Genomic DNA, 13438 nt, shown 5'->3' with positions numbered 1-13438 from the left:
GTATGTAGTCATAGCACTGTAAAGGATATAGTACAGTATGTATAGTTTATATGTATAGTTTCATTATATATAGATCCACTGTTACGTTCTTATTGCCATGCCTTTTGTTCTCGCTGTGGATTAAGAGCGTCTGATAAATGCGTAAATTGTAAATTCTAACTGTATATAAAACGTACTGTTGTAGGAGAAATTCAACTGGTTTCAACTGGTTTTAATCATGTGTACATGTACGGTAAATTACAAATAATGTAAGTATATATGATTGTATCACATTTTTAATTAGGCCCAATGGCAACCAGAGTTGTTTTCGTCGACTAAAACTAAAGACGAAAAATGTTCGTCGACTACCTTTTTTCACTGACGGAAAATAAATGGAAACTAAATGAAAACTAAGCTATGATGACTAAAACTAAGACTAAATGTATTGACAATTTCATCAACAAATAACAGAAACTAGACTAAAATGTTAGGAAGGGACTAGTGGACAAGAGATCCAGTATAAGTCATTTTACACTTGGTTGCATGGATGCTGACAATATAGCGACATGTTGTGAGCTTGTAGATCGGCTATTTTCAACAAGCCATTACGACGGCATCGAGGCCGGCCGAAATACATTTTAGTCGACGAAATCAACTGTAGATTTATAGTCGACTAAAATCTTATGACATTTAGTCGACTAAAACTAGACTAACACTATAAAACATTGCAGGTGACTAAAAGGTGACTAAAACTAAATGAAGTTTCAGTCCAAAGACTATGACTGAACTACAATATAAAACAACATGGATATAGCAGACTATGACTGAACTACAATAGAAAACAACATGTCAGACTATGACTGAACTACAATAGAAAACAACATGGATAGACTATGACTGAACTACAATATAAAACAACATGGATATAGCAGACTATGACTGAACTACAATATAAAACAACATGGATATAGCAGACTATGACTGAACTACAATAGAAAACAACATGGATATAGCAGACTATGACTGAACTACAATAGAAAACAACATGGATATAGCAGACTATGACTGAACTACAATATAAAACAACATGGATATAGCAGACTATGACTGAACTACAATATAAAACAACATGTCAGACTATGACTGAACTACAATAGAAAACAACATGGATATAGCAGACTATGACTGAACTACAATAGAAAACAACATGGATATAGCAGACTATGACTGAACTACAATATAAAACAACATGGATATAGCAGACTATGACTGAACTACAATATAAAACAACATGGATATAGCAGACTATGACTGAACTACAATATAAAACAACATGGATATAGCAGACTATGACTGAACTACAATATAAAACAACATGGATATACAGTAGTACTGTAGCAACACTCGTCTCTGTTATCAGACTATGACTGAACTACAATAGAAAACAACATGTCAGACTATGACTGAACTACAATATAAAACAACATGTCAGACTATGACTGAACTACAATATAAAACAACATGGATATAGCAGACTATGACTGAACTACAATATAAAACAACATGTCAGACTATGACTGAACTACAATATAAAACAACATGTCAGACTATGACTGAACTACAATAGAAAACAACATGTCAGACTATGACTGAACTACAATATAAAACAACATGTCAGACTATGACTGAACTACAATAGAAAACAACATGTCAGACTATGACTGAACTACAATAGAAAACAACATGGATAGACTATGACTGAACTACAATATAAAACAACATGGATATAGCAGACTATGACTGAACTACAATAGAAAACAACATGGATATAGCAGACTATGACTGAACTACAATATAAAACAACATGGATATAGCAGACTATGACTGAACTACAATATAAAACAACATGGATATAGCAGACTATGACTGAACTACAATATAAAACAACATGTCAGACTATGACTGAACTACAATAGAAAACAACATGGATATAGCAGACTATGACTGAACTACAATAGAAAACAACATGGATATAGCAGACTATGACTGAACTACAATATAAAACAACATGGATATAGCAGACTATGACTGAACTACAATATAAAACAACATGGATATAGCAGACTATGACTGAACTACAATATAAAACAACATGGATATAGCAGACTATGACTGAACTACAATATAAAACAACATGGATATACAGTAGTACTGTAGCAACACTCGTCTCTGTTGTCAGACTATGACTGAACTACAATAGAAAACAACATGTCAGACTATGACTGAACTACAATATAAAACAACATGTCAGACTATGACTGAACTACAATATAAAACAACATGTCAGACTATGACTGAACTACAATATAAAACAACATGGATATAGCAGACTATGACTGAACTACAATATAAAACAACATGTCAGACTATGACTGAACTACAATATAAAACAACATGTCAGACTATGACTGAACTACAATAGAAAACAACATGTCAGACTATGACTGAACTACAATATAAAACAACATGTCAGACTATGACTGAACTACAATAGAAAACAACATGGATATAGCAGACTATGACTGAACTACAATAGAAAACAACATGTCAGACTATGACTGAACTACAATAGAAAACAACATGTCAGACTATGACTGAACTACAATAGAAAACAACATGGATATACAGTAGTACTGTAGCAACACTCGTCTCTGTTGTCAGACGTTGGCGTAGATGGCATGGTCATCCATCGCACATTCATACGGGTCGTCATCCTGTAAGAAGACAAACACGGGGTTATAAAACTTAAAATAATCGATAAATAACATATTATTTACACATGAATAAAAATGTGTCTGTCTGTGGCAAAGACGTGGTGTCGTCCGTGGCACGTCCTTATTTAATATAATGTTCTTATTTTGATCATACTGAATGTCAATTAAGTCAATTAAGTATATGTTGTATACGACACTGAGTCCAAATAGTACTATAGCTTCTCAAACGTTTTATTTATTGTTTATTGTTTATAAGGATCCCCATCTAGCTTTTGCCTTGACAAAAGCTAGTCTTCCTGGGGTCCGACACAGACAAACATTTAACATTTAACAAAGGCAATACTTACAATTGTTTACAAACACTAACTCAAAATAAAACATAGTAAAATAAAATATAAAATATGAAATAAAAAACATAGAAAAACATAGCAAGGACCGCTTAACTCTGAGAGTGTATCCAAATGGAACCAAATGGACCTTTACAGGTCCATTTGTACACTCATAGAGTTAGAGATCACTGTTCTATCATGTACTGACCTCCATGTTGCCATAGAGATGATCATTGGTGTAAACGTTGCAGAACACCATGCTGTCAGTCACGGCCTCTTTCCTACAGTGAAACACATCATAAAGACAACACATGACATTATGCTGTCAGTCACGGCCTCTTTCCTACAGTGAAACACATAATAAAGACATGATATAAGCTGTCAGTAACGGCCTCTTTCCTACAGAGAAACACATCATAAAGACATGATAATATGCTGTCAGTCACGGCCTCTTTCCTACAGTGAAACACATCATAAAGACAACACATGACATTATGCTGTCAGTCACGGCCTCTTTCCTACAGTGAAACACATAATAAAGACATGATATAAGCTGTCAGTAACGGCCTCTTTCCTACAGTGAAACACATAATAAAGACATGATATAAGCTGTCAGTAACGGCCTCTTTCCTACAGAGAAACACATCATAAAGACATGATATTAAGCTGTCAGTCATCACGGCCTCTTTCCTATACAGTGAAACACATAAACCCATTTTGGGTTAGATCAGATTCTAAAAAGGTCTTCTATACATCCTGACAGATATATTGCCCATAAAAACGAGTGCTGTCACCTCACAAAATATATGAATAATAACAATGTCACGTTATTTATATAAATAGAAAGTGGACTGGTTGGTTGGAGGATAACATAAATTGTATTCTTATAAACTACACTTTAGGTGTGACTTTGTTTTTATTTTTATTTATCATAGTCTCGGCTCTAGCTGCTGCTGACGGTATTTCCGGTTACCTTTACGCACGGGGGCGCACACGTTTGAATTTCTCCTGTCCTGTCAGCCTGATACAGTGTGTGTGTGTTGTGTGTGTGTGTGTGTGTGTGTGTGTGTGTGTTATTGTGACTGTTGTCAACATGGCTCAGAAGAGAATGAGTGATTTCTTTCGTGGGTTCCAACTAAGCCCAAATCAAGTCTAGTTCATGAACCCAGCATGAGCAGCAGTGTTCAGGGACGATCGAGTGCTAAAGTTGAAGAGGACATTATTGTCGTGGAGTTGTCGGAGGAGGACAATAGCTACTAACAACAACAGCAGCAGCATAGCAGCAGTGTTCTGCAGGGGAGAACGCGGACGAGTGCCACTGCTACTACCGTTGAAGTGGACGTTGTCGTCGTCGTCGGTGGACAAAAACAAAAACAAAAACAACAACAACAACAACAGCAGTGTTCAGCCGATCGAGGCTGAGCTCGAGTCTACCTGCACGCCCTGTCAGGCCCCTGCACCTGCAGCCATGAGCCCCGGCGACTACCGTTAATTATTACCCTCACGTAGGCTACATAATGACATTCTGGACACGTAATTACAGTTACACACACGTTGGATATACAGTAAATAAATGCCATGATGAGGGAATGAACCATGAACCACCCCGGAGGAGCGCAAGAGCACATTTGGGGTTTAAGGTAAAGCATTTACTATTTAAGTTTAACTATATTATTTCTCTAATAGTCACTATTAGGCTACAGTGATACTGTACATAATATAGTATTTACTAATTACTATGGCCGCCGTGCCAACTGATCTGAACTGCTGAATGCTGCTGCAATTTAATGTTAGATATTAGATTCTGATTTGACCATACAACACGCGTGCACATATATTTTTGTGGCGCGCGCTACTAAAAAGTGTGTAGCAATATTAGGAGAAGTAAGATTTGTTTATGGCACTGCGGTGCTCTGTGCTCACCAATACGGGTCTTTTAAGGGCACGTGTGGTTTTGCCCACATAGTATTTGCCACAAGGACAATAGATTATGTATATCACCCTTGTGTAGTATACATGTGATAATACTTTTAATGGGAATGCTTTCACCTGAATGCGGGTGCTTGAAACTTGTGCATTTTACAGTGCTGCACTGGGCACAGCCGGCACCATATTTGTAGTTTCCCTGTGGGATGCACTGGGCACAGCCGGCACCATATTTGTAGTTTCCCTGTGGGATGCACTGGGCACAGCCAGGCACCACATTTGTAGTTCCCCTGTGGGATGCACTGGGCACAGCCAGGCACCACATTTGTAGTTCCCCTGTGGGATGCACTGGGCACAGCCAGGCACCACATTTGTAGTTCCCCTGTGGGATGCACTGGGCACAGCCAGGCACCACATTTGTAGTTTCCCTGTGGGATGCACTGGGCACAGCCAGGCACCACATTTGTAGTTTCCCTGTGGGATGCACTGGGCACAGGCACCACATTTGTAGTTTCCCTGTGGGATGCACTGGGCTCAGCCAGGCACCACATTTGTAGTTTCCCTGTGGGATGCACTGGGCACAGCCAGGCACCACATTTGTAGTTTCCCTGTGGGATGCACTGGGCACAGCCAGGCACCACATTTGTAGTTTCCCTGTGGGATGCACTGGGCACAGCCAGGCACCACATTTGTAGTTTCCCTGTGGGATGCACTGGGCACAGCCAGGCACCACATTTGTAGTTTCCCTGTGGGATGCACTGGGCACAGCCAGGCGCCACATTTGTAGTTTCCCTGTGGGATGGGGTTGGAAGTGCGCTGAGATCTGAATGGACAAGTGAGTCCCTCAGATTTCTGCCTCGTTTGAACACAACTCGAGGGGGGGTCAGTGAAAACATTACACCACTGTGGATCCGTTTGTAGGCTAGAATGTGCCAATTAATGCCTGTGAACTTAAGGATAGGCTTAATTGATTCGGCAGTTCTGGTGGATATTGTAATAAAGTATAAAGTTAAATCTTGGTACAGGTGGATATTGTAATAAAGTATAAATGTAACCGTTTTGGTGCTGGTGGATGTTGTTGCTCTGTAGATTTGGTTTCATTCATGCCGTGCATGCTGGATGTCTGCTGGTTACCACGGCTCCCCCTGCTGGCAAATAATGCACATTAACAGAAAGAAAAAAAATCAATTCAAATAAAAAAATAAATCAACAAGAGTCCTAATCTAGAGACTGCAGTGGTTCTCAAAGTGTGGTCCGTGGACCCCCAGGGTTCCGGGGACCCCCAGGGGTCCGGGGACCCCCAGGGGTTCCAGAATAGCAGGTCTGTGAGCTTGTGATTCGCAACATTAATTATTCGCTTTTTAAAAAAAGTCAATGATGCGATGACCGACGGAGTCAAACGCAGGTCAAATTGTAGATCTGCTATTTCTAGCATGCGACCGAGTGTTAAACTATAGGCACATTTCAGTCGACTGAATCATCTGTAAATTTAGTATTTGTATTTGTATTTATTTATTCAGCACAGTATAAAAAAACAACACAGTGAACATATAAATATGAGAAGGGTAAGGTGCTAGGCTGAGGCAAAAAAGCCCAAGGGGCTTATACGAGGCCTCTACCTATATAAATTAAATTTAAACATTGTATATGAGATATACAGTACATTTAGTAAAACCATTTCAGATGACTAAAGTTATGACTGAAACTAAATTACACTTTAATCAAAAGACTAAATGACTAAAACTAAAAATGACAAAATCAGCACTAGTGTAATTATTAGTCATTGTTCTGGTGAACTATACCTCTTTAACGCATTCTGGGTGGGAAGGGAACCCCTTTTGGTGTTTTAACGCATTATGTTATATACTTTTATAGCTATTGAAAAAAAGCAGATCTACAAGCTGTGTGTTGCTGCAGCAGAGTGAGGTCTAGCCAACACCAACTCAGGATTCCTGGATCGCTGCCCTCCACAATTTCCTCTAATCCAACATCATCATACAATTTACAATTTAGGCATTTATCAGACGCTCTTAACCCATTCTGACCTGAGATCAGATTCATACGAGGTTTCCACTGGACACACACTGGTCTGATTAACCCAATTCTGACCTGAGATCAGATTAAAAAAATGTCAGTCGTTCTTCGACTTTTCAAAAACAGCAGACCTACAAGCTCGTAGCGCGCCACTCGGTGGCGCGCTATGAGCTTGTAGATCTGCTATTTTTCAATAGCTAAAGCATAACATGATGCTAACACCAAAATGGGTTCCCGTTCAGAATGGGTTAATCCAGAGCGATTTACATTAGGGCAAGAACAAAAAAAGGCATGGTCTAAATGGGTTCAAAATGTATCGGTTCCTTGACTAAAGTGTTTTCAGTTCACTTCACCCAACGACTGCAGAGCATATAACCAACTGTAAACCTCTTTCTCGGTTAACTTACCATTTCTTCGTGACTCCCAGAGCCGTCAAGAATATCACCACCAACACGAAGAGACCTCCAATGGCGGCCGCAACGTACAGCATCAGAGAGTGGTGATCTGTGCAGGAATATATGACACCACAACGTCTTCAATACACAGTAGATGTTCAAGTATCTTTACAGTGCATATACCAGTAAGACGCGCAAACGCGGGAAGCGAACGCAGCTCGTACATATTTGGGTTTTTTAAAGATTTATTTTTAAGTTAAGTTTTTAACTTAGCCATAACGTAGTCCCCAAAGCAGCTATACGTCCAAATATGGAGTGTGTTGCATCAATCACAAACAAATCACTCAGCTCCATATATGGGCACAAAGGTGGGACACACAGACACACACACAGACAGACATGATCTGCTAGGTCTCATAGTAAGTGCTCACTGTGTTCGCAATATACAGTACGTAATCAGAAGCGTTGATATTGTAACTATAGATGGCCCCGATATACTGTATCTGTATCGGGAAAGTATCGGTACCAGCCCTTATTTGTCATATCGGGTCATATCGGTATCTGTGAATATGTCAGACTCTTTAGACTCAGTCTAACTTTACATAACTCAATGATTTACTCTCTAAAATGTAGAGAGACAATCATTGAGTTATATAAAGTTTAAATCATTGAGTTATGCTTTAGACTCAGTCTAACTTTATATAACTCAATGATTTACTCTCTTAAATGTAGAGAGATAATCATTGAGTTATATACAGTTTAAATCATTGAGTTGTGTTGTGTTTACCGTCGGAGGGAATTAAAGGCATTGCGTTGTAGGCGTGCCGGCCGGTGTAGGCAGAGAAAAGAAGGAGATTTATTCTCAGATTGGAAAGGCCAACGATGGTGGCACTCCGTTTAATCAGAGAGAACAACGACAACTTGTCGCAGAGGTAAATAAATACGTCAACCTTCGGAGGTGTGTTTCTTCAATCTTAAAGGAGAATCCCTTGCTAGAAGGCTTTCTTACTTACTTATTTTTTTGAAAAATCGAAGAACGACTGACATTTTTTAGAATCTGATCTCAGGTCAGAATGGGTTATAATCAGACCAGTGTGTGTCCAGTGGAAAACCTCGTATGAATCTGATCTCAGGTCAGAATGGGTTATAATCAGACCAGTGTGTGTCCAGTGGAAAACCTCGTATGAATCTGATCTCAGGTCAGAATGGGTTATAATCAGACCAGTGTGTGTGTGTCCAGTGGAAACCTCGTATGAATCTGATCTCAGGTCAGAATGGGTTATAATCAGACCAGTGTGTGTGTCCAGTGGAAAACCTCGTCTGAATCTGATCTCAGGTCAGAATGGGTTATAATCAGACCAGTGTGTGTGTCCAGTGGAAAACCTGGTCTGAATCTGATCTCAGGTCAGATGAGTCGTGTTGTGTGTGTGTTTTTACCGTCGGAGGGGAAGGCCAAGGCGACGGTGGCGTTGCCCTGGGAGTTCCGGGCGTGGCAGTGGGCGGGGCCAGGCGCTCCGGGCGGGGCCTGCAGCGTCCCGATGGTCACCACGCCCTGCGTCTCGGGCTCTGCGCCTCCGGGGGGCGGGGCCTCGCGGCGGTGGAGGGACCAGTGGATCGTGCTGGCGGGCCTGGAGTCCACGATGCACACGCAGGTCACGACCTTCAGCGCGTCCGTGGAGCAGGCCGAGCCCGCCTTGATCTCTGGAGGATCTGACGATAAGACGATAATAAGTTTCACTTGTCGGGACTCTGGAGGCAGTGTTGTTTTTGGCAGCAAAATTTCTATTTTAGTTTTAGTCAATATATAGTCTTTGGACTGAAACTTATTTTAGTTTTAGTCACATTTTTTTAGTCACCTGGAATGTCTTGGTGTTGGTTTTAGTCGACTAAATCTACAGTTGATTTAGTCGACTAAAATGTATTTCGGCGGGTCTTGATGCCGTCGTAATGAGTGTTTTTATACTCTTGCTGAAAATAGGATCTCTTGTCCACATCCTAACATTTTAGTCTAGTTTTTATTTGTCGACGAAATTGTCAGTATATTTAGTCTTAGTTTTAGTCATCGTAGCTTAGTTTTTACTTAGTTTCCATTTGTTTTTGTCAGTGAAAATAGGTAGTCGACGAACATTCTTCGTCTTAGTTTTAGTCGACGAAAACAACACTGCTCTGGAGTCAATGTAACGTCAAACTCCATTTGAACCGTTCGTTGAAAACACCCGTCCTTCCTTCATGGTTCTGGTGACGGATATTGGCCTTCTAATACGTGATTGGGCTGCGTTTGTTCCCATAATTGCTCTTTTCATTTATTGACATTTATTTTTAAATGTATGTATTTTATTTACTTTGGCCCCGAGAAGAATATATAAAAACGAAACGAAAAAGGCAACTCCTTGTAACAAAACAGTTTTAAGGACGTGTCACACCAATGCAACTCCTTTTTAAGGACATGTCACGCCAATGCAACTCCTTGGGGAAAAAAATAAGTCAATTGAAAATCGGGAAAAAGTGTCAGTTTTCAAGATGTTTTGTCCATTATCTCTGGAACGGGAAGTCCAATCTGCGCAGTTCAAAAGCGTGTTGGAGGCATGACTTTGAGGGGAGGGGGGGCCCCAGGCGGTCGCGTATAGTTTGCGTATACGGCGGGCCGGTAAATAATGTGGTTTCATGCAACTAATCGCAACCGTTTCGGTTGCAAGGAGATGCATGGACGAATCATTGGGCCTTACAGATGGGGGGGGGGGGACTCACAGAGCACGGTGAGGCGCACGGTGTCCGAGGTGCCGTGGCCCTCGGGGGGGGGGGGGGGACTCACAGAGCACGGTGAGGTGCATGGTGTCCGAGGTGCCGTGTCCCTCGGTGTTGGTGGCGGTGCAGTAGAGGGCGCCGGCGTCGCGGCGCGTGACGCGGCGCAGCGTGTACACGTGGCCCGTGTACCGCAGGGCGCCACCGGGGGCGCCGTACCAGCGGTAGACGTGGGCGGGGGGGTTGGCCACGCTGGAGCACGAGAGGGACACGTCCTCGCCCTCGCTCAGCACGCCGTCGCCGCCCTCGTCGTACGAGACCCTCACGTTCACCGGGGGGTCTGCGGACAGGCGCACGCACGTACACACACACACACAGACACACACACACACACACACAGACACACACACACACAGAGACACACACACACACACACACAGAGACACACACACACACACACACACAGAGACACACACACACACAGAGACACACACACACACACACACAGACACACACACACACACACACACACACACACACACACACAGAGACACACACACACACGTTTCTCTTAAACCAGCAAGTGGCAATGTACGGGTCTGTTGCTTTCCATTGCTAAAGTGATCCTGGGCTCTACACACCCTCCGCCAACCTGGGGAGAGCAACGGACTTGAACTCATGCTCCCTTCATGCCTGAGTGTCCAAGTTGCTCCTTTACACCTGACAGGAGGGAGTTTCCCTGGTTGGCGTGGAAGGAACACGTTATTCCAACCAGTTCCTTTCCCCTCCATCAGGCGCCCCGGCTGGCCAGGGGGAGGCAGTTTTAGAGACCAGGATTACTGCATGTTTTTTTGTGAGGGTATACCTACCCTAGGGGACACGGGGAGAACATGCAAACTCCACACAGAAATGGTATGGGCAGGGCACTGATGACGCGGAGGAGGGAACAGCGGATGCAGTCTTACATGGGCCTTATTTCTACAGTTATACTAATGTGGGAAGTTTGGAAAATCCCTTTACACCCAAAATAACATGGGTGTATAAAACAGCAGACTTCCCTCTCCTGATTCAGATCGGTCACTTCCTCCTGGGGGATTCCCGAGGCATTCCTAGGCCAGTTTGGAGATATGCGGTAATCACGGCATCTGGCCCTTGGTCTCTTTCCGCTGGGACGTACCTCCCTACAGGGAGATCCTCGAGAGGCGTCCTAACCAGATGCCTGAACCACCTAAACTGTTTTTTTTTTTTTTTTTTTTTTTCTATCTACAAGGTCACGACGTGTCAATGTCAATGTACATCGGCTGGTTGAACTATACATTTTCTTTCTTCAAAATAGTAAAAAAGATCAGTGCCCATACCCGAAGGCGGGGTTCGCGAAAGGGGCTTTCTGTGTGGAGTTTACATGTTCTCCCCCGTGTCCCCTAGGGTAGGTACCCTCACATGTTCTCCCCGTATCCCCTAGGGTATAGGTGTACCCTCACAAAAAACATGCAGTAATCCTGGTCTCTAAACTGCCTCCCCCTGGCCAGCCGGGGCGCCTGATGGAGGGGAAAGGAACCGGTTGGAATAACGTGTTCCTTCCACGCGCTACGACGTCCAACCAGGGAAACTCCCCCCTGTCAGGTGTAAAGGAGACACTTGGACACTCAGGCATGAAGGAAGCATGAGTTCAAGTCCGTTGCTCTCCCCTTGTCCCCCATATATCGGGACTATAGGTTAGTCTCCCCTTGTCCCCCATATATGGGGACTAGGTTGGTCTCCCCTTGTCCCCCATATATGGGGACTAGGTTGCTCTCCCCTTGTCCCCCATATATGGGGACTAGGTTGGTCTCCCCTTGTCCCCCATATATGGGGACTAGGTTGCTCTCCCCTTGTCCCCCATATATGGGGACTAGGTTGCTCTCCCCTTGTCCCCCATATATGGGGACTAGGTTGGTGGAGGGTGTGTAGAGCCCAGGATCACATTAGATGATTGACACAGGAGTGAAAAATGGGTTACAAAATCGTGGGATAAAAAATATACAAAAAAATATATTTAGTAAAAAAAGAAAAAGCATTTCTCGTCTATATATTTTTATGGTTTAGAACCGCCGGCCTCTTCTTCTTCTTCACTCACATTTCACCCTGAGGACGACGGCGGGCGGGCTGGTCTGCGTGCGGCCTCCCCGGTACGTCACGGCGCACCCCAGTGGCCGCCCGTGGTCCTCGCGGGCGGCCCGGAAGCTCAGCGTGGAGGTGGCGTTCCACTGGCCGCCGGCGAGCCCGACGGCCGAGCGGAGGTGGGCGTGGCCGCCGGGCCGCGACCAGGAGAACACGGGGGGGTCGCTGGGGCAGGAGTGAGACACGGAGCAGGAGGAGGTCACGTTGTCGCCCACACGGACCTCCTCCTCTCTCAGCCAGAACGCCACGGGCTGCAGGGCGCCTGCAGGGAGGAGATCAGTTATGGTTACTCTCTCAGCCTGGACCCCACGGGCTGCAGGGAGGCTGCAGCCCACGGGCTGCAGGGAGGCTGCAGGGAGGAGGACAGTTATGGTTAGTATAGGGTGTAACGATATAGTATAACAAGTAAGACGCGCAAACGCGGGAAGCGAACGCAGCTCGTACATATTTGGGGTTTTTTAAGATTTTTTTTTAAAGTAATTTTTTTTTTAAGTTAAGTTTTTTTTAAGTTAAGTTTTTTTTTAAGTTAAGTTTTTGCGATTGATGCAACACACTCCATATTTGGACTTATAGCTGCTTTGGGGACTCCTTATCTGGTTATGGCTGAGTCATGGTGACATGAGTGTGATGGCGTGAGAGCTGCGCCCTCTGGTGGCGGGCAGGTGGTGTAACAGCGGGACAGACACACAGACACACAGACAGACAGACATGATCTGCTAGGGTCTCTAGGGACCTAGCAGATCATGTCTGTCTGTCTGTCTGTGTGTCCGTGTGTCCGTGTGTCTGTGTGTCTGTGTGTCTGTCCCGCTATCCAAATATGGAGTGTTTTGCATCAGCAATCACTCAGCTCCATATATGGGCACAAAAGGGGCCAGGTCCACTCAGCTCCATATATGGGCACAAAAGGGGCCAGGTCCACATATACAGTAACAGCGGGACAGACACACAGACAGACAAACAGACAGACAGACAGACATGATCTGCAGGGTCTCAGCTGCGTTCGCTTCCCGCGTCTGCGCGTCTTACTGGTAGTTAGTGCTCACTGCGTTCGCAACTACATCGAAAAATCGATTTTAAATTCAAGTACAGTATGTCTATA

The 13438-nt window shown here is 43.6% G+C and overlaps 1 protein-coding gene across 1 annotated transcript in view; it reads right to left on the bottom strand.

Moving 5' to 3' along the window:
* Positions 1-2696: 2696 nt before the first annotated feature.
* The window catches only part of LOC308317958 (B-cell receptor CD22-like), a gene marked incomplete at both ends in the record, with an annotated part of 13431 nt that continues 2689 nt past the window's right edge, over positions 2697-13438 (bottom strand). The window contains 7 exons of the mRNA XM_080767304.1: positions 2697-2753; positions 3291-3363; positions 6064-6156; positions 7450-7546; positions 8875-9147; positions 10250-10519; positions 12296-12688. Of these exons, the coding sequence (XP_080623430.1) occupies positions 2697-2753; positions 3291-3363; positions 6064-6156; positions 7450-7546; positions 8875-9147; positions 10250-10519; positions 12296-12688 (1256 nt within the window). The remainder of the gene's footprint in view (positions 2754-3290; positions 3364-6063; positions 6157-7449; positions 7547-8874; positions 9148-10249; positions 10520-12295; positions 12689-13438) is intronic.

Source organism: Protomyctophum bolini (assembly GCF_963924005.1).
Source record: "Protomyctophum bolini genome assembly, chromosome: 7".
In the NCBI taxonomy this organism is placed as follows: Eukaryota; Metazoa; Chordata; class Actinopteri; order Myctophiformes; family Myctophidae; genus Protomyctophum; species Protomyctophum bolini.
The sequence above is the reverse complement of the archived record's forward strand: the minus strand, read 5'-3'. Positions and strand labels throughout refer to the sequence as shown.